Here is an 18193-nt window from a genome sequence, read left to right as displayed (position 1 = left end):
TATTGGTTGTCCTCATTTTGCATCAAGCTGAGACATCCCCATGGAAGACTTTAATCCCTTCAGTGATACATTGAAAATGTACGAACCTGATCTATCATTTATTCTCTCTTGTTATCTGTTTTTACCACAATCATAAGCACGCAGTCATCCGAATAGCTCCCCCTCCCCCCATTCGTAACAAGGATAGAGCCCCCCTTGTCCTCACCTTCCACCCCATCAGCCAGCGTATACAACAAATAATCCTCTAACATTTCTGTCACATCCAACGGGATCCCACTACTGGCCACATCTTCCCATCTCCTCCCCTTTCCGCAGAGACCGTTCCCTCCGTAACTCCCTGGTCCACTCGCCCCTTCCTACCCAAACTACCCCTTCCCCAGGCACTTTCCCCTGCAACCGCAGGAAATGCAACACCTGTCCCTTTACCTCCCCCATCGACTCCATCCAAGGACCCAAACAGTCTTTCCAGGTGAGGCAGAGGTTCATCTGCACCTCCAACCTCATCTATTGTATCCGCTGTTCCAGATGTCAACTTCTCTACATCGGCGAGATCAAACGCAGGCTCGGCGATCGTTTCGCTCAACACCTTCGCTCAGTCTGCCTTAACCAACCTGATCTCCCGGTGGCTGAGCACTTCAACTCCCCCTCCCACTCCCAGTCTGACCTTTCTGTCATGGGCCTCCTCCAGTGTCATAGTGAGGCTCGCCGCAAATTGGAGGAACAGCACCTCATATTTCGCTTGGGCAGCTTACAGCCCAGCGATATGAACATTGACTTCTCTAACTTTAGATAGTTCCTCTGTCCCTCTCTTCCCTTCCCTCCCCTTCCCAGGTCTCCCACTGTCTTACTGTCTCCTTTCTTTGTCCTGCCCCCCTTACATCAGTCTGAAGAAGGGTCTCGACCCAAAACGTCACCCATTCCTTCTCTCCAGAGATGCTGCCTGACCCGCTGAGTTACTCCAGCATTTTGTGATATCTAGGATAAAATAAAATGTACATTAACTTGTACCTTGTCACCATACACAATATTAATCTTTTGTGATGCTTGTTTCTTAATTCAAATTGCTCACATTGCTTTCACCAGCACTAACAATCCTGCAAATAATTAGAATTATAAAATGTTAAAGCTAGAAATCCAAAACAAAAGCAGAAAATTGTCGAGGGCAGTGCATCTGTGAAATTCTTTGTTACAGAAAACTGCGGAGGCCAAGTCAGTGGATATTTTTAAGGCAGAGATAGATTCTTGATTAGTACAGATGATAGAGTTTATGGGGAGAAGGCAGGAGAATGGGGTGAGGAGGAAGAGATAGATCAGCCATGATTGAATAGTGGAGTAGACCTGATGGGCCGAATGCCCTAATCCTACTCCTTTTCCTGATGACCGAATGAGGAACTCAGCATCTGTGGAGAGAGAAATGTGATCGGTGACACTTCACCAGAACTGGAAAAGTGAGAAGCCAATCATGTTTTAAGGTGCAGAATTGGAAAGGGGCAGAGGATGCAGAGGGAATAATGATGATAGGCTGTAGAGCAAGAACTTGACAACTTTCATCTGTGTCCTATCACAATTAAGCCGCCTTTTCTCACCACCTCACCCCACTTTTACAACTTAAAATATGCTTGATTTCTTACATTTCCAGTTATAATGATGAGTGTTTAGTTTGGAGATTTAGAGCGGAAACGGGCCCATTGGCCCACCGCATCTGTGCCATCCAGTGATCCCCGTACACTAGCACTATCCTACATACTAGGGATAATTTACAAATTGTAGCATCCTGGGAAAACCCACATAGTCACGAGGAGAACGTACAAACTACAGACCTCACCAAGAGTCAGGATCGAACCCTGATCTCTGGCGCTGTGAGACTGTAATTCTACCGCTGTGCCACCATTGATTGATTGATTTGTTGAGTGATATTGTTTTTCCCTTTCCAAAATCTCCAAGCTGATCAGATTTTTGCAGTATTTTCTGTTTCTGTGGCAGGCCTGAAAGTACTCATTTAGGATTTTTAAAAACAATTTGAAATGACAGGACCTATTGCAACATATCTGGGTGTTTTCACTTTTGTGAACTGAGCACATAAATCTCTCAAACCCATGGGTGTGCTTTGCTGAATGCTGAGTGTTGTTTTGTAATGCAAAGTGCTCCATCACTAGAGACTATCCTTTTTTTTCATCCTGATTCCACCCTACAGTGACTTGGAGGAAGATCTGCTTTTTACAGATTTGTCACCTGATAACAGGATACTGGGCTCGAATTGGCTGACTGCTTCCCCGCCTCCGACTCCAGACCACTCGAAATCTGATGGGAAAACAGAAGTACATAAAATTGTAAATAGGTATGTGTGACATTTAATTGTTTTCTCTTTGCAAGTTGTGTAATATTTATTTGCTAGATATTAGGATTGCAATTTTTTTATTACTGCAATTAAATTAGAATATTAAATGTTGGATACCTTCATTCACGTGCTGTTAAAATTTTGAGTATAAATATATTTAGAAAATGTGCTCATACGGTTTCCATTAACAATGGTGGCACAGTAATAGAGTTGTTGCTTTATGGCGCCAGAGAGCCGAGTTCGATCATGACTACAGGTGCTGTCTGTAGGGAGTTTGTACGTTCTCCCCATGACTGCCTGTGCTTTCCCCGGGTGCTCTGGTTTCCTGCCACACTCCAAAGACGTACAGGTTTGTAGGTTAATTTGGCAATGGTAAAAATCGTAAATTGTTCCTAGTAGGTATGATAGTGCGAGTGTGCAGGGATCGCTGGTCGGCGCAGACACGGTGGACCGAAGGGCCTGTTTCCGTGCTGTATCTCTGAACAAAACTAAATTAATATCAGCATAGAACAGTCCAGCAGAGCAACAGGCCCTTTGGTCCACAATGATTGTGCTGAACATGATGCCAAGTTAAATGGATCTCTTTGCATGTGCCTGTCGACAAGCCTCTTAAACTGATCTCTTTGCATGTGCCTGTCGACAAGCCTCTTAAACTGATCTCTTTGCATGTGCCTGTCAACAAGCCTCTTAATTGCCACTATTGTATCTGCCTCCACCCCACTCCTGGCAGTATTACACTGGATTTTTCTGCCAAATGCTGACAGTTCCATCTGGAACTCCCAATCTTTCCCCATGTGTCCGCAAATTTGAGATCCCTAGCAAGTATGCATAAACATGGAAAGCCAACTTTCCTGGGAGCTAATCGCCTCTATTTTCACGTTTGCACTCTAATATTGGAATGCCAGTTTCATGCCATTCTTCAATACTGTGCAAGTCCTGGTTTAACATCCCAGAAATGTATCACTTCATGCATGTCCAAGTTAAATTCCATCTGCCTTGCCTTAGCTCACATTTGATCCTGTTGGAGCCTGAGACAACTTTCCTCACTGCCCACCATGCCAACAATTTTGGTGTCATCCACAAATCCTGTTACCTACTATTTTTATCCAAATCATCAACACATATAACAAGCAACAGTGGATCCAGCACGCAGATTAAGCATTTCTAATATTGTATATGGGACTGGTACAAGTATATTTTCTGAATTTAAATCCCATGTTCATTATTAAGTGATGGTTGATCTTAAGTGTTAGATATTAGCCAGGTTGTGAGAACATTCTCCCCTCACTTTTTCATTAATGCGAGATTAGATGTCTTGAAAATTAAAATTTAAAGACAATTTTTCAAATATCTACCAAACATTGATTAGAGACATCATCGTAACTTTAAAATGAAAGATCTAGCCTTGAATTGTATTTCACACATTAAAAAGACCTGTATTCTTTTTGATTTGTTTGCATAATCAAATTAATTGTTTATTTTGTTTAAATTACCTGATATTTTAGTTTCCTGTGTCTCGTTCCTGATGAAGCAAAATCATCGTACTATGTTGAAGGCACTGGATATGATACCTACCTCAGAGATGCACATCGGCAAGTAAGGGACATAAGAGTGCCAATCGAGCAACAAATACAGAATTGATTGCCATATATCTGTTGCAAATCTGTTTTTTTTCCATGTCTTTTTCTATCTTGTTCTATGATAGGTGGACAAATCTAAACTTTGTGCGTAAAAGAAACTTCAAACAATTTTACAGCAACAGAGGAAGCCATTTGGCCCCTGTGACTGTAGATTCCAAAAGACTGTTCCACTGAAAGCGTGGTTTTTCTGGCTGCTACCACTGGCTACATGGTGCACTAACTTCATATTGCACTGACCATGTGCTGACTTTCCAACTCTGTACAATCCGTCACCAAGACTACTCCTGTCAGTTTCCAGAATATTGTGTGGCTCTGCCGTGTCCATATCAATGCTTAAAACTCAAACTTTAAATTCAATTGATTTTCTTTTTGTCTCTGTCTTCTTCAGCACCACTCACATTATTCCTGCAGTTAAACTTAATTAGTTGCATGCTTTAGCACCATTGTTTACCCTTGCATTCTGAAACCTTACTTCATTGTCCAAGCTTCAAACTCTGCTGAGACCCGTTTATCTTTTCCAATGATGGTGGATTTGGTCTCACGTGTGTTGCGCGATGGCAGCTATTAACATTTTAAACACATTAAATACAGACCAAAGTGCATGATAGCAGCTTATATATGAAGTAAAGTGAGCCCGAAAACTTGGTGGAGGTGAAAGCTATCTTTATGTATATATATTCACAAAATGCTGGAGTAACTCAGCAGGTCAGGCAGCATCTCAGGAGAGAAGGAATAGGTGACGTTTCGGGTCGAGACCCTTCTTCAGACTGAAGATGTTAGGGTCATCAGTCTGAAGAAGGGTCTTGACCCGAAACGTCACCCATTCCTTCTCTCCTGAGATGCTGCCTGACCTGCTGAGTTACTCCAGCATTTTGTGAATAAATACCTTCAATTTGTACCAGCATCTGCAGTTATTTTCTTATACTTCATGTATATATATGTGTGCAGGAAATCCTCAAGGGCGAAGGTGAACAGCGGGAAGTGGTAGTGCATGTTGGCACAAACGATGTCGGAAAGAAGGGGATGTATATTCTGCAGCGTGACTTTAGGGAGCTCGGAAAAATGCTGGAAAACAGGACCTCCAGGGTGGCTGAGGAAATGGTGCAGGGGGCAAGGATTTAGATTCTTAGATCACTGGGATCTGTTTTGGGATGGATTGCACCTTAACAGATGGGGGACCAGCATTCTGGCGGGCAGGTTTGCCATTGCTGCACGGGTGGTTTTAAACTAAATAAGGGGGGCGGGTCAAATGGGATCGTTGAAGGATGGAGTTAAAGGGAAAGAGAGTAAAGGGATAGTTAATGACCCCAGAATTAACAGGAAAGAAAGCTCACAAAGGGATAGGAGAATATGGCCAAGTGTAATAGGGATCGATGTGAAAGGTGAGATGAGTAAGGCATTAAAAGTACTGTATATGAATGCGCAAAGTATAAGAAGTAAAGTAGATGAGCTTGAGGCTCAGTTAGAAGTTGGTAGATATGACATTGTGGGGATTACAGAGACGTGGCTGCAGGAGGATCGGGCCTGGGAACTTAATATTCGGGGTTATACATCCTATAGAAAGAACAGGCAGGTGGGCAGAGGCAGTGGGGTAGCTCTGCTGGTGAGGGATGAAATTCAGTCCCTTGCGAGGGAAAACATAGGGACTGACGAGGTGGAATCATTGTGGATTGAGTTGAGGAATTGTAAAGGCAAGAAGACACTAATTGGTGTTATCTACAGACCCCCAAATAGTAGGCAGGATGTAGGGTGTAAGATGCAGCGGGAGTTAAAACTGGCATATAAGAAAGGTAATGCCACTGTGGTGATGGGCAATTTCAATATGCAGGTAGACTGGGAAAATCAGGTTGGTTCTGGGCCCCAAGAAAGAGAGTTTGTAGAGTGCCTCTGAGATGGATTCTTAGAGCAGCTTGTAATGGAGCCTACCAGAGAAAAGGCAATTCTGGATTTAGTGTTGTCCAATGAACCAGATTTGATAAGAGAACTCGAGGTAAAGGAACCGCTTGGAGGTAATGATCATAATATGATTAGTTTTAATCTGCAATTTGAAAAGGAGGAGGTTAAATCGGAAGTGTCAGTGTTGCAGTTGAACAAAAGGGACTATGAAGGCATGAGAGAGGAGCTGGCCAAGGTAGACCGGAAAGGGATCCTAGCAGGATTGATGGTGGAACAGCAATGGCAGGAATTTCTGAGCATAATCCGGAAGACGCAGGATCATTTCATTCCAAAAAGGAAGAAAGATTCTAAGGGGAGTAGGAGGCAACCGTGGCTGACAAGAGAAGTTAAGGATGGAATAAAACTAAAAGAAAAGATGTATAACACAGCAAAGAGTAGCCAGAGGATTGGGAAACTTTCATAGGACAACAGAAGGTAGCAATACGGGCTGAAAAGATGAAGTACGAGGGGAAGCTGGCCAAGAATATAAAGAAGGACAGTAAAAGCTTCTTTAGATATGTTAAGAGAAAAAGAGTAGCAAAGTCAAATGTGGGTCTCTTGAAGGTAGACACAGGTGAAATTATTATGGGTAACAAGGAAATGGCAGAAGAGTTGAACAGGTACTTTGGATCTGTCTTCACTAAGGAAGACACAAATAATCTCCCAGATGTATCGGAGGACAGAGGATCTAGGGGGTTAGAGGAACTGAAAGAAATTTTCATTAGGCGAGAAATAGTATTGGGTAGACTAATGGGACTGAAGGATGATAAATCCCCTGGGCCTGATGGTCTGCATCCCAGGGTCCTCAGGGAGGTGGCTCCAGAAATAGTGGGCGCATTGGTGATCATTTTCCAATGTTGAATAGATTCAGGATCAGTTCCTGTGGATTGGAGGATAGCTAATGTTATCCCACTTTTCAAGAAAGGAGCGAGAGAGAAAACGGGGAATTACAGGCCAGTTAGCCTGACTTCGGTGGTGGGAAAGATGCTGGAGTCAATTATTAAAGAGGTAATAACGGTGCATTTGGATAGCAGTAAAAGGATAAGTCCAAGTCAGCATGGATTTATGAAAGGGAAATCATGCTTGACTAATCTTCTGGAATTTTTTGAGGACGTAACAAGTAAAATGGATGAAGGGGAGCCAGTGGATGTAGTGTATCTAGACTTCCAGAAAGCCTTTGATAAGGTCCCGCACGGGAGATTGGTGACCAAAATTAGAGCACATGGTATTGGGGGTAAGGTGTTGACATGGATAGAAAATTGGTTGGCAGACAGGAAGCAAAGAGTAGGAGTAAACGGGTCCTTTTCAGAATGGCAGGCAGTGGCGAGTGGAGAGCCGCAAGGCTCGGTGTTGAGGCCGCAACTGTTTACCATATATATTAATGATTTGGAAGCAACACTAGCAAGTTTGCAGATGACACAAAGCTGGGTGGCAGTGTAAACTGTGAAGAGGATGTTAGGAGGTTGCAGGGTGACCTGGACAGGTTGAGTGAGTGGGCAGAGATGCGTGGCAGATGCAGTCTAATATAGATAAATGTGAGGTTATCCACTTTGGCGGCAGAAACAAGGAAGCAGATTATTATGTCAATGGAGTTAGGTTAGGTAAGGGGGAGGTGCAGCGAGACCTGGGAGTCCTTGTACACCAGTCACTGAAAGTTGGTGTGCAGGTACAGCAGGCAGTGAAGAAAGCTAATGGAATGTTGGCCTTCATAACAAGAGGATTTCAGTATAGGAGTAAAGAGGTTCTTCTGCAGTTGTCTAGGGCCCTGGTAAGACCACATCTGGAGTATTGTGTACAGTTTTGGTTTCCTAATTTGAGGAAGGACATCCTTGTAATTGAGGCAGTGCAGCGTAGGTTCACGAGATTGATGCCTGGGATGGCGGGACTGACATATGAGGAAAGATTGAAAAGACTAGGCTTTACTGGCGTTCACTGGAGTTTAGAAGGATGAGAGGGGATCTTATAGAAACATATAAAATTATAAAAGGACTGGACAAGCTAGATGCAGGAAAAATGTTCCCAATGTTGGGCGAGTCCAGAACCAGGGGCCACAGTCTTAGAATAAAGGGGAGGCCATTTAAAACTGAGGTGAGAAAAAACTTTTTCACCCAGAGAGTTGAATTTGTGGAATTCTCTGCCACAGAGGGCAGTGGAAGCGAAATCACTGGATGGATTTAAGAAAGAGTTAGATAGAGCTCTAGGAGCTAGTGGAATCAAGGGATATGGGGAGAAGGCAGGCACGGGGTATTGATTGGGGACGATCAGCCATGATCACAATGAATGGCGGTGCTGGCTCGAAGGGCCGAATGGCCTCCTCCTGCACCTATTTTCTATGTTTCTATATCAGCAAATTTCAGAGAAGTCTTTAAAAGTACTATATTTAATTGTGAACAAACAACTTCCTGAGCCTTCATTTAATTGTTTTTTAAACTAATTCCTGACATCTGTAACGAGAAGGAAATTATTCCTGTATGTGTGTATGAATTAATAATAGGTGCCTGTTGTAAAAATGTGATTAGTTTTAGATAATTTGTTATCATTTCATCCTTTTTAAGCTTGTTTCTTGACAAAGTCACTTTTTTTTAAATGGCCTTCTAGTTCATCTGGGAATTTAACCAACAAAATATTTTAATGTGATGTGTTTTGGTGCAATTATGGGCTACTTCCATCACTGAAAGAAAAAAAAATAATCAGTCACTTCATTTATTTTATTTGCTTGAGCTGATTGCCCCTGATTTAATTCACAGTTCCGGAATTGTTGTGGTAACTGCATGAGGTGGGACTGGCCAGGAACACCCAAGCCTTTGGAGAAATGCAACCTGGAGTCTCCTTTCTTCGAGGGACATTTTCTAAAAGTTCTGTTTGATCGAATGGGCAGAATCCTTGATCAGGTACAGTGAAAAGGTTGAAATGATTATCATTGTCCTTTGCAGAGAATAAGACATGCCAATATTTTGGTTCTTTAATATATGTATTTAATATATGTATATACTGTTTGCATACTCCAGAACTTGAAAATATATTTGTTTATATTTGTAATTAAAGTGTCAATGAAGAAATTTTATTATTGCTGTATTACACTGATAAAGGACCAAAGTCATCCCAATACATCCAACAAGAAATTATTTCTATATTGAATAAAAATCAGGGTTGCCATATGGAGCACTTATTACTGCAACAAAAAGATTCTGTGACAAATATATATATATTTTTAAATCGGTTTATAGTTTGTTTTATTAAATTGCTGCTGCGCCTACAATAAAATAAATTTGAGCATTAAAAAGAATAATGGAAGTAGGTCTTTTAGTCCCTCAAATACAGTTCACGGTGCAGTAAGATTGTGGTGCAACTTTACCTTTGACTTCAGTTTCTCATTGTGTTGCCACTTCCCTGGGTTCCTCAAGTCAAAAAAATTAGATGGTTTCAGTCCAGCTGAGCTTTTACATCCCTCTCGGTAGAGAGTTTGAATGATTCACAAATGTCTAAAGAAATACATTTCTTGTTATAGGTGGTCAAATATATTTCAATGGTTTAGACTTAAACATAGATGTCACGATAAAGATATTTATAGATTATACAAAAATTCAATGTGGTTTGGACAGAAAGGGGAAAGCCTCAGATTGCAGGAAGATAGGGAACATACAAGGAATTTCATTTGCCATACAGTTATACAAATAAAAAGCAACAGAGCACACAAAATACATTTTAACATAAACATCCACCATGGTGACTCCTCCGCATTCCTCACTGTGATGGAAGGCGGAAAAAAAGTTCAATCTCTTCCCTTCTTTGTTCTCCCGCGATCGGGGGCCTCGAGCCTTCTGTTGACGGGACGATCTTACTGCCGTAGCCGGCTGCATTTGGGCCCTCCGCATCGGGGCGATCAAGTTCCTGCATCGGGGGGGAATCTCAGCTCCCCTGTGCCGGGTGATGGGACCCGGGTTGGGGCTAGTCGAAACCTTTTTTTTGAGAAGGGTGGACATGATGAGCCAAATAACTGCTTCCTGCGCCAGAGGTTTTCTGTCATTCTGTGAATCCTCCTTGTAACTGCAGCAATTTGTGTACAAGGAGGAATAATAGTTTCCCACTTTCTCATTTGTTGAAAAGATTTTCTATTTTGCAAACAATAGATAATTTGGCATTAGCCAACACAATATGTTTTCCCAATTCAGTTCTTTTGCCATCTCTTTATAGGTCCTCACAATTTATCTTCAAACTGTCTGCAAACCTAGATAACATGGATATATTGTACTTAGTATTTCAACTGTCGTCAAAGGAATAAAAAGAACTACATTGGTTATACCTCCGATTTATTCAAGAACTGTTACTGTTACAACTGTTAACCAATCATTTAGACACTTTGTTGGTGTTTCAACAAGTTGATAAGACAAGTGAAACATGGGAGAATTGTAATGTTTCCTTTCTTTCTCATCAAGGTGAAGACTCAGTGCTGTAAATTGCATGCTTTCCATTTATATTCAGTGGAAGCAATTAATTGCTATCAGGTTCAGTGTAATTTAAATGAAGTGCAAATTGCCCTTGCTTTTAAAAAACTAACTATAGTATCTGTACAATGTTTTCATTTCATCAACTGAATAACCTTATACTTTGAGATTACAGAAACTATTCCTGATAATATCAGCCTTCAAGGCATTTTTGGGATGAAGCTAAAACAATTAGAAACTATTAGAAATTGAGATGAAGCCGTTTTTTTAAAACTGGTTTTCGTCTGGTGTTGTGACATCATTTTAAAATGCTTGATCAAGATTATAATTTTTTTCTTTTCTAAATTATGTGAAGAATGCTCAAGGCAAATTTTAAGCAGTTACTTGAAGTGACAATGAGAAACTAATGTTAATGGATAACATTTATCCCTGTGCATTATTTTAAAGTTTAATAAGGCATCCATGATTAATGTATGATCTTTCCATCGCAGTCTTACAGTTGAGAACTTATTAAGCGATATAAAATAATTATTTATCATTATTGCATGCACTTATCATTTGGATCTTTCTCTTTCTAGCCATATGATGTGAATTTGCAAGTGACCTCGGTGCTGTCAAAGTTATCTTTATTTCCTCATCCACACATACATGAATACCTATTGGATCCTTACATTAACCTGGCTCCCAACTGCAGGTCTTTGTTTTCTGTTATTGTAAGGGTAAGTACAAAGCTACATACTAGGTGTTTCACACCCTTAGGTGTGAAATTTATACATGTTTATTTAAACCACAGAAATGAGGAACTGCAGATGCGATAGGTGACGAAGGGTCCCGACCCGAAACGTCACCTATCCATGTTTTCCAGAGATGCTGTGTGACCTGCTAAGTTACTCCAGCACCTTGTGTCTTATTTTAATTTACCGATACAGCACAGAAACAGACCCTTCGGCCCACTGAGTCCGGGGCTGGCCAGAGATCCTTGCACTCTTTCTTTCTTTTCAAATATTTTTATTAAATTTGAAAAAATGATAAGCATAACAGTGATATTGATACATAGGGATCAGGATTACATTAACAACAAATGTAACCTAAATATAAATCCAGTTTCAAAATACATATAGGGTAGAGACCCCCCAGTCTCTATGTAACTATAGATAAAAGGTTAAAAGAGAACTTGTATATAAAAGAAAAATTAAAAAAAATTAAAAAAATTAACCCCATAAACTAAAATAAGCAAACAAAAAAAACAACAACAAAAAAAACAGAATCTGGGCTGCAAAAATTTCAACTGTTTATACTCTGTCGTCAAATCCGTTCCACCAAATAAAGGTAAAAAAAGTATTATAACGTCTTGCGAGGGAACAACTTATATCGTGTGAAAATATTGAATAAATCTTCCCCAAGTCCTATCAAATTTAACCGAGGGTTCAACAATATTACTCCTAATTTTTTCTAAATTTAAACATGATATCGTTTCAGAATACCAATGGAGTGTGGTAGGAGGATTAGAGTCTTTCCATTTAAATAAAATAGATCTTCTGGCAATTAATGTAGTAAAAGCAATCAACTGACGGGCTGAAAGGGACAGATGAATAGAATCTAACATCGGTAGCCCAAAAATTGCAGTGATAGGATGAGGTTGTAAATCAATACCTAAAACTACAGAAATAGTATCAAATATTTCTTTCCAATATTTTTCCAAAAGTGGGCAAGATCAAAACATATGAGTCAGCGAAGCCACTTCAGAATTACATCCATCACAAGTAGGATTTATATGACCATAAAAACACGCTAACTTATCTTTTGACATATGTGCTCTGTGAACCACCTTAAATTGTATCAGAGCGTGTCTTGCACACATTGAAGAGGTATTGACTAATTGAAGAATCCTCTCCCATTTCTCTATAGGTAAAGAATTTTGAAGTTCTCTTTCTCAATCATTCTTAATTTTATCAGATGTACCTACTTGTAATTTCAAAATCAACTCATAGATAGTCGATATTAAACCTTTCTGATAAGGGTTCAAGTGTAAAAAAAAATCTGTAATTTCGGTTTGATGTGATAACGGAAAAGAGGGTAAAGTAGCCTTCAAGAAATGTCTAATTTGCAAATATCTAAAAAAATGCAAATTAGGCAAATTATATTTATTGGACAGTTGTTCAAAAGACATAAAACAACCGTCTAAAAACAAATCACACAAAGATACTAATCCCTTCCTCTTCCATAGCAGAAAGGCTTGATCAGTACTGGAGGGTTGAAAGAAAAATATAGATATGATAGGACTCGATAAGATAAAATTATTCAATCCAAACTTACGAAATTGAAACCATATTCGCAATGTGTGTCTTATTATTGGGTTAAAAGTATATTTATTCAATCTCGTAATTATAAAAGGTAACGAGGCCCCTAGGATAGAAACCAATGATAACCCCTGCATAGATTCACGTTCAAGATTTATCCATCTTGGATATTGGGTATCCTCTAAATCTTTTGTCCAAAACGTAAAATAATGAGCATTAACTGCCCAATAATAAAATCTAAGCCAAACCACCATCTTTTTTAAATTTCTGTAAGTATTTTTTACTTAGTCTGGGATTTTTATTCTGCCATATATATGAAGAAATGTTTGAATCAATAATATCAAAAAAAAGATTTAGAAATAAAAATAGGTATCATCTGAAATAAATATAAACATTTAAGTAGAATAATCATTTTAATAATAATGCATTACATTTATATAGCGCTTTTCTAGAAACCCAAAGACGCTTAAAAGCACTGATTCGGCCAATTAGGGATATGGTCTGACATGGTCTCTGCACTCTAAAACAATCCGACAAACTCTAGGGACTATTTATAATTTTACCAAGCCAATTAACCTACAAACCTGTACGTCTTTGGAATGTGGGAGGAAATTGGAGATCCCGGAGAAAACCTACAGGGAGAACGTACAAACTCCGTGCAGTTAAGCCCAAGTAGTGAGGATCGAACCCAGGTCTTTGGTGCTAAAAGGCAGCAACTCTACCACTGCACCACTGTGCTGCCCTCACGGTTTAAAATTGAAACCACATTGCTTCTTGCAGTTCATGTAAGGAGTGTTTATAAATTTGTAAAAATTCGAATTCTTAAATTGAAATGACTTACAAACGTTTTGATAGGAACATAAATGACATGATATAAATGATCGCTAAATAATTTCTAGGTGGTTGGAGACCTGATGTTGAGAATACAGCGCATCCCAGACTTTACACCGAAGCTTTTGCTCGTCCGAAAACGTTTACTCGGTTTTGAGCAAGATGGACCCATGTAAGTTCAGAACAATTACTTTTCTTGATCCCATTTCAGAATATAAGCTCTGATGCATGTTGCCCCAATGTGAATTTGATTAATGTCCAAATCCAAGGAGTATCACAAATTTAACTGAGATTTTTGAAGAGTTGACAGAGGATCGATGAGTGCAGGATGTTTGTCAAGGACTTTTAAAAAAGTCTGCTCTAGAAGGTAGAACACATGGGATCTTCAGTAAATTGGATATAAAGTTGGTTAGGTGATGGCAGGCTTGGTTAGGTGATGGTTGTAGAGGTTTGTTTTTCAAATTGTTTGCCTTGGACTGTAGTAGGTTAATAGATGCCATGTTGGAAGTATATAAAATTCATAGATATAATAGAAAAGTACACAATGACTATGCTGAACTTGATGCAAAGATAAACTAATTTCATCTACCTGTACATGATCATATCAATTTGCTGCAATTCCATGCACCTATTCAAAAGCCTGTTAGATGCCACTATCGTATTTGTCTCCACTGTCATGCCTGGCAGCACATTGAAATGACCCACTAACCTCTGGGTAAAAAAAAACACTTGCCTTGCATTTCTCCACTAAACTTTGCCCCACTCATCTTAAAGCTATGTCCTTTTGTCTTTGACATTTCCATCCTGGGTAAAAAGGTTCTGACTCTCCACCCTATCTAAACCTCTCATAATCTTATGTCTCTCCTCAACCTCTAGCATTCCAAAGAAAATTCTTAGAGGGATTGATAGGGTAGGGCAATTTTAAAGGCCTATTTACCCACAAAATTTACCCACGTATCTTTGGGATGTGGGAGGAAACCGGAGCACCCGATGGAAACCCATGTGGTCACAGGGAGAACTTGCAAGCTCCAATGGAGAGCACCCGAGGTCAGGCTTGAACCAGGGTCTCTGGCGGTGTGAGACAGCAGTTCTCCCAGCTGTGCCTCTGAGGAAGAGAGAGCCAGAGAAAAGTAGATTCTAGATATGCGGGGTGTGGGTTGCAGTGAAAGGTTACCAAGATTAGGTCAGGTTGAGGTTTACAGTCTCATCAGCCATAATCATATTAAATGCCAGACCAGGCCTGAGTGGACTATCAGTGTTCCTAATTTTATAATTTCTCAGTCAGATGTGTTCACTGTCATACATATTCAATGTTCAATGTCATTTTTAAAATGCTGAGGATTTTAATTGCTTATGAATCAATAGTACAATTCTATTTGAAGTTGTCTCATCTCTTTCACCTTTTCCTCCCACAGCATCGACCATATGACCTTGCTGGAAGGTGTGATTATATTGGAAGAATTCTGTAAGGAATTAGCTGCAATAGCATTTGTTAAATTCCACGCTTCGACTGCAACTTAATTGCTGACTGGTTTCCACACAGAAGCATCCCATTACCACTTCAGTCTTACTGGTCAGCTTCCATGAAAAATATTTTGAATAACAGGGACTGCTGTGACTGCTAACGGTGGTGTGCTGCCCATCACTGTTCTGGAAATGGATAGAAAAAGGGAAATATGTGCAACAAAAAAAAGGAACAACTGATAGTTATCTGAAAGGCTGAGAGGTTGTGCCTTGGAAGGAGACCAGAACTCCTCCTTGTTACAGTCATTCAGTTTTGCAGGTGACTTGACTTCAGTGTTGGAAACATGTTAATGTTCAAACACAACAGTCTCAATGTTGTGCGCACTAAATTTTACAGTGGGGCTGGTTGTTTTTCTTCTGTCCCTTTTAAAATCATGATGCTTTCTCTTATTAAAAATTGTTCTCAACACGAGAATAGATTGGGCAAAGGTCAATAATAGAAATGTTTATCAGTATTTTATCAAATGATTATTTAAGTAAAAAAAGTTGGAGTACTGATTTGAAATTATTGTATATTGTGCCTTTGAAAAGGGCAACATTGTGTTAAGTATTGTTTATTTTTTGTCACTCTGTTCCTTTTCGCCCTCAACACTTTCAGATAGTCTGGAAACCACAGCCATGTGGGCTCTGGCTTTGGTGTCCATTCCAAGCCTTTTTGCTGATCCCAGGGAATGGCCTTCATTTGTGAATGACCGTCCGAGCTTAAGTATTGTTCACTTTGGGTTCATGACTAACGCTCCATTTTGAAATGTTCATATTTAACAAAGTACTCGGCAAAGCTTAAATGCAATGCCATTGTCAATATGACAATGCCACCATAGCCAGTATTAATAAATCATTTAAAACTGTCATCATTAAAAACACTTTTATTTAACCTAGAAAATACAGAACGATGACAAGTGGATGTTTGTAAAGTAGTATATCCTGCTTAATTTGAAATTTAAATGTGTAATATGATTCACATTGGATACCCAAAATGACATGGTGTCATTGTGCAATAATATAATGAATCCTTTAACACTGCTTCGTAACAATTTTTTGTTATAAATTACACAATGTCAAATGATTATGTTCTGTATTTACAGTTTTGATCAAATATTACTCCTGTATCCTTTATTTTAATTTCAATACCAAATGTTAGCATTGCACAGATCTAAGCTCTTTTTCGTGATGGTAGCATTGAATTTTCTTAAGGGAGTACTAGTTTAAAGTGGACAATAGATGTGATTTTGTTTCTGTAAATTATTATTTCAAATGTATTTGGTGTATGGATACCAAATAGTTTGAGACTTCATCACATTCTATGTCAGTCACATTCTATGTCAGTCTTCCTTTTTCTGTTCACGAGTGCTACTTTTGCGTGCAATATTAAAGCTGTATTGCCTTGTTGGCAGCTTAAATGCAACACTTTTGTCGTACATAAGACATATATTGATCTGTGCTTGCTTATATTGTCACCGTCGTATATGATAAATGGGTTCATATTCTGCCTAATTTACATTAAAAGCACATTCATAATATTCCTATGGAAGGAATTACTTTTTAGTACCTTATTGTAACATGCTACATCTTTGGGACTGATTCCAGATGAATCAGACATGAGACTTTTATGTTGGTCTGAAGTGCAAGTTTATTGTTGGCACAATGTTTTATGTTTACATTGCAGTTTTGATTAGCTGTGACTGTAGTTCTGATTAAGTCTCAACATTTTCATACTTAACTGTTTGGCTTTGCACATAACTCCCTACGTATCAAAACAAATCAATACTAATGGGAGTTTTTTCTAGTTTTATATTTTGTTTGAGCCTTTAAAAGTTTGTCTTGTTCTGCAGCTTTCACTGCATGTGCAGATGGCATCTACTTTGGAATGTACAATTTCCTTTGGTCTTGTTCCTCATTAAATTTAATCTGCATTACCTGCAGATTCTGAGCTTACTTTCATTAGCTTGTGGAGCCTCAGTACATCGGGTTGTAGGTCTATGATTTGTGATCATTAATGTGATTTCCATTGCTAATGTTACATTGACATGAAGTAACTGAAACTATAGTCGGGAAAAGGAGGACCGAGCATCATCATCTGCCAAGAAGTATATTTCAAAATAGGAATCATCTCCATCAGTTCTCCAAAGACGTACTAGTTTGTAGGTTAATTGGCTTGGTATACGTGTAAATTGTCCCTAGTGTGTGTTGGATAGTGTTAATCTGCGGGGATCGCTGGTCGGTGCGGACTCAGTGGGCCGAAGGGCCTGTTTCTGCGCTGTATCTCTAAACTAAATTAAACTAAATCAATTGAATCCAAACATGATATTGATAAAAGATTAGAAGTTTAAATTTGTTCCATTTGTTTAAAACAATGTTCATACTATTGGCCCATGGCTGACCTAAAAGATAATTTAGCAACGAGATGATAACACTGGGGAATTCACCAATGGATTTTAGATCTCGAGATTTTAATTTGTTTTGTAGTTGACGTGCATTGTCCACTATCTTATCTGTAAAATAAGCAGTCTGGTCTTCTCACAATGAATACTGTGGACATGCACGTTCTTTCTGCTGGTACTTCTACGACCTTCCAAATGGTTCTACCATTAGCAGAAAGAAAGGCACTGGTGCATTTACAGGTGGCACAGTGACGCAGCAGTGGAGTTGCTACCGCACAGCTCCAGAGACACGGGTTCGATCCAGACTACGGGCGCAGTCTGTACGGAGTTTATGATCTCCCTGTGACCGTGTGGGTTTTCTCCGGGTGCTCCAGTTTCATCTCACATTGAAAGTCGTGTAGGTTAATTGGCTTCTGTAAATTGTCCTTAGTGTGTCGGATAGAACTAGTGTATGGATGACCATTGGTTGACATGACAGTGGGCTGAAGGGCCTGTTTCCACGCTGCATCTTTACTAGACTAAATTTTACAGGATCCATGTGACTGCTCAGTTACCATCTCTAAGCAAGAAAAATAATAAATAAAGCAAGCAAAAATATCCTGCTCTATGTCAAGTATTTGATAGAATATTAATTTCATTTCCGTCATTTGTTGGTTGGCAAAATAGACTTCTGAATTTTTGGCTTGGGCAATAATATGCTTTCTCAAAGCCTTTCTGGACCTGGCGAATAAAGGTCTTTGTTAATTCTGCCATAAGAAGTCTAATCTTAGTTGATCATTCTGGAAACTGCCAATAAATA

General features: G+C 39.4%; 1 protein-coding gene across 1 annotated transcript in view; it reads left to right on the top strand.

Moving 5' to 3' along the window:
* fhip2a (FHF complex subunit HOOK interacting protein 2) overlaps window positions 1–17974 on the top strand; it is a 66507-nt gene extending 48533 nt beyond the window's left edge. The window contains exons 12-17 of the mRNA XM_078413454.1: window positions 2195–2338; window positions 3844–3934; window positions 8661–8804; window positions 10937–11077; window positions 13558–13661; window positions 14905–17974. Coding sequence (XP_078269580.1) covers window positions 2195–2338; window positions 3844–3934; window positions 8661–8804; window positions 10937–11077; window positions 13558–13661; window positions 14905–15010 — 730 coding nt within the window. The 3' untranslated portion in view covers window positions 15011–17974. The remainder of the gene's footprint in view (window positions 1–2194; window positions 2339–3843; window positions 3935–8660; window positions 8805–10936; window positions 11078–13557; window positions 13662–14904) is intronic.
* Window positions 17975–18193: the final 219 nt, after the last annotated feature.

The sequence above is a fragment of the Rhinoraja longicauda genome, chromosome 16 (assembly GCF_053455715.1).
Source record: "Rhinoraja longicauda isolate Sanriku21f chromosome 16, sRhiLon1.1, whole genome shotgun sequence".
NCBI lineage: Eukaryota > Metazoa > Chordata > Chondrichthyes > Rajiformes > Arhynchobatidae > Rhinoraja > Rhinoraja longicauda.
This window is presented reverse-complemented; position numbering and strand designations above follow the sequence as displayed.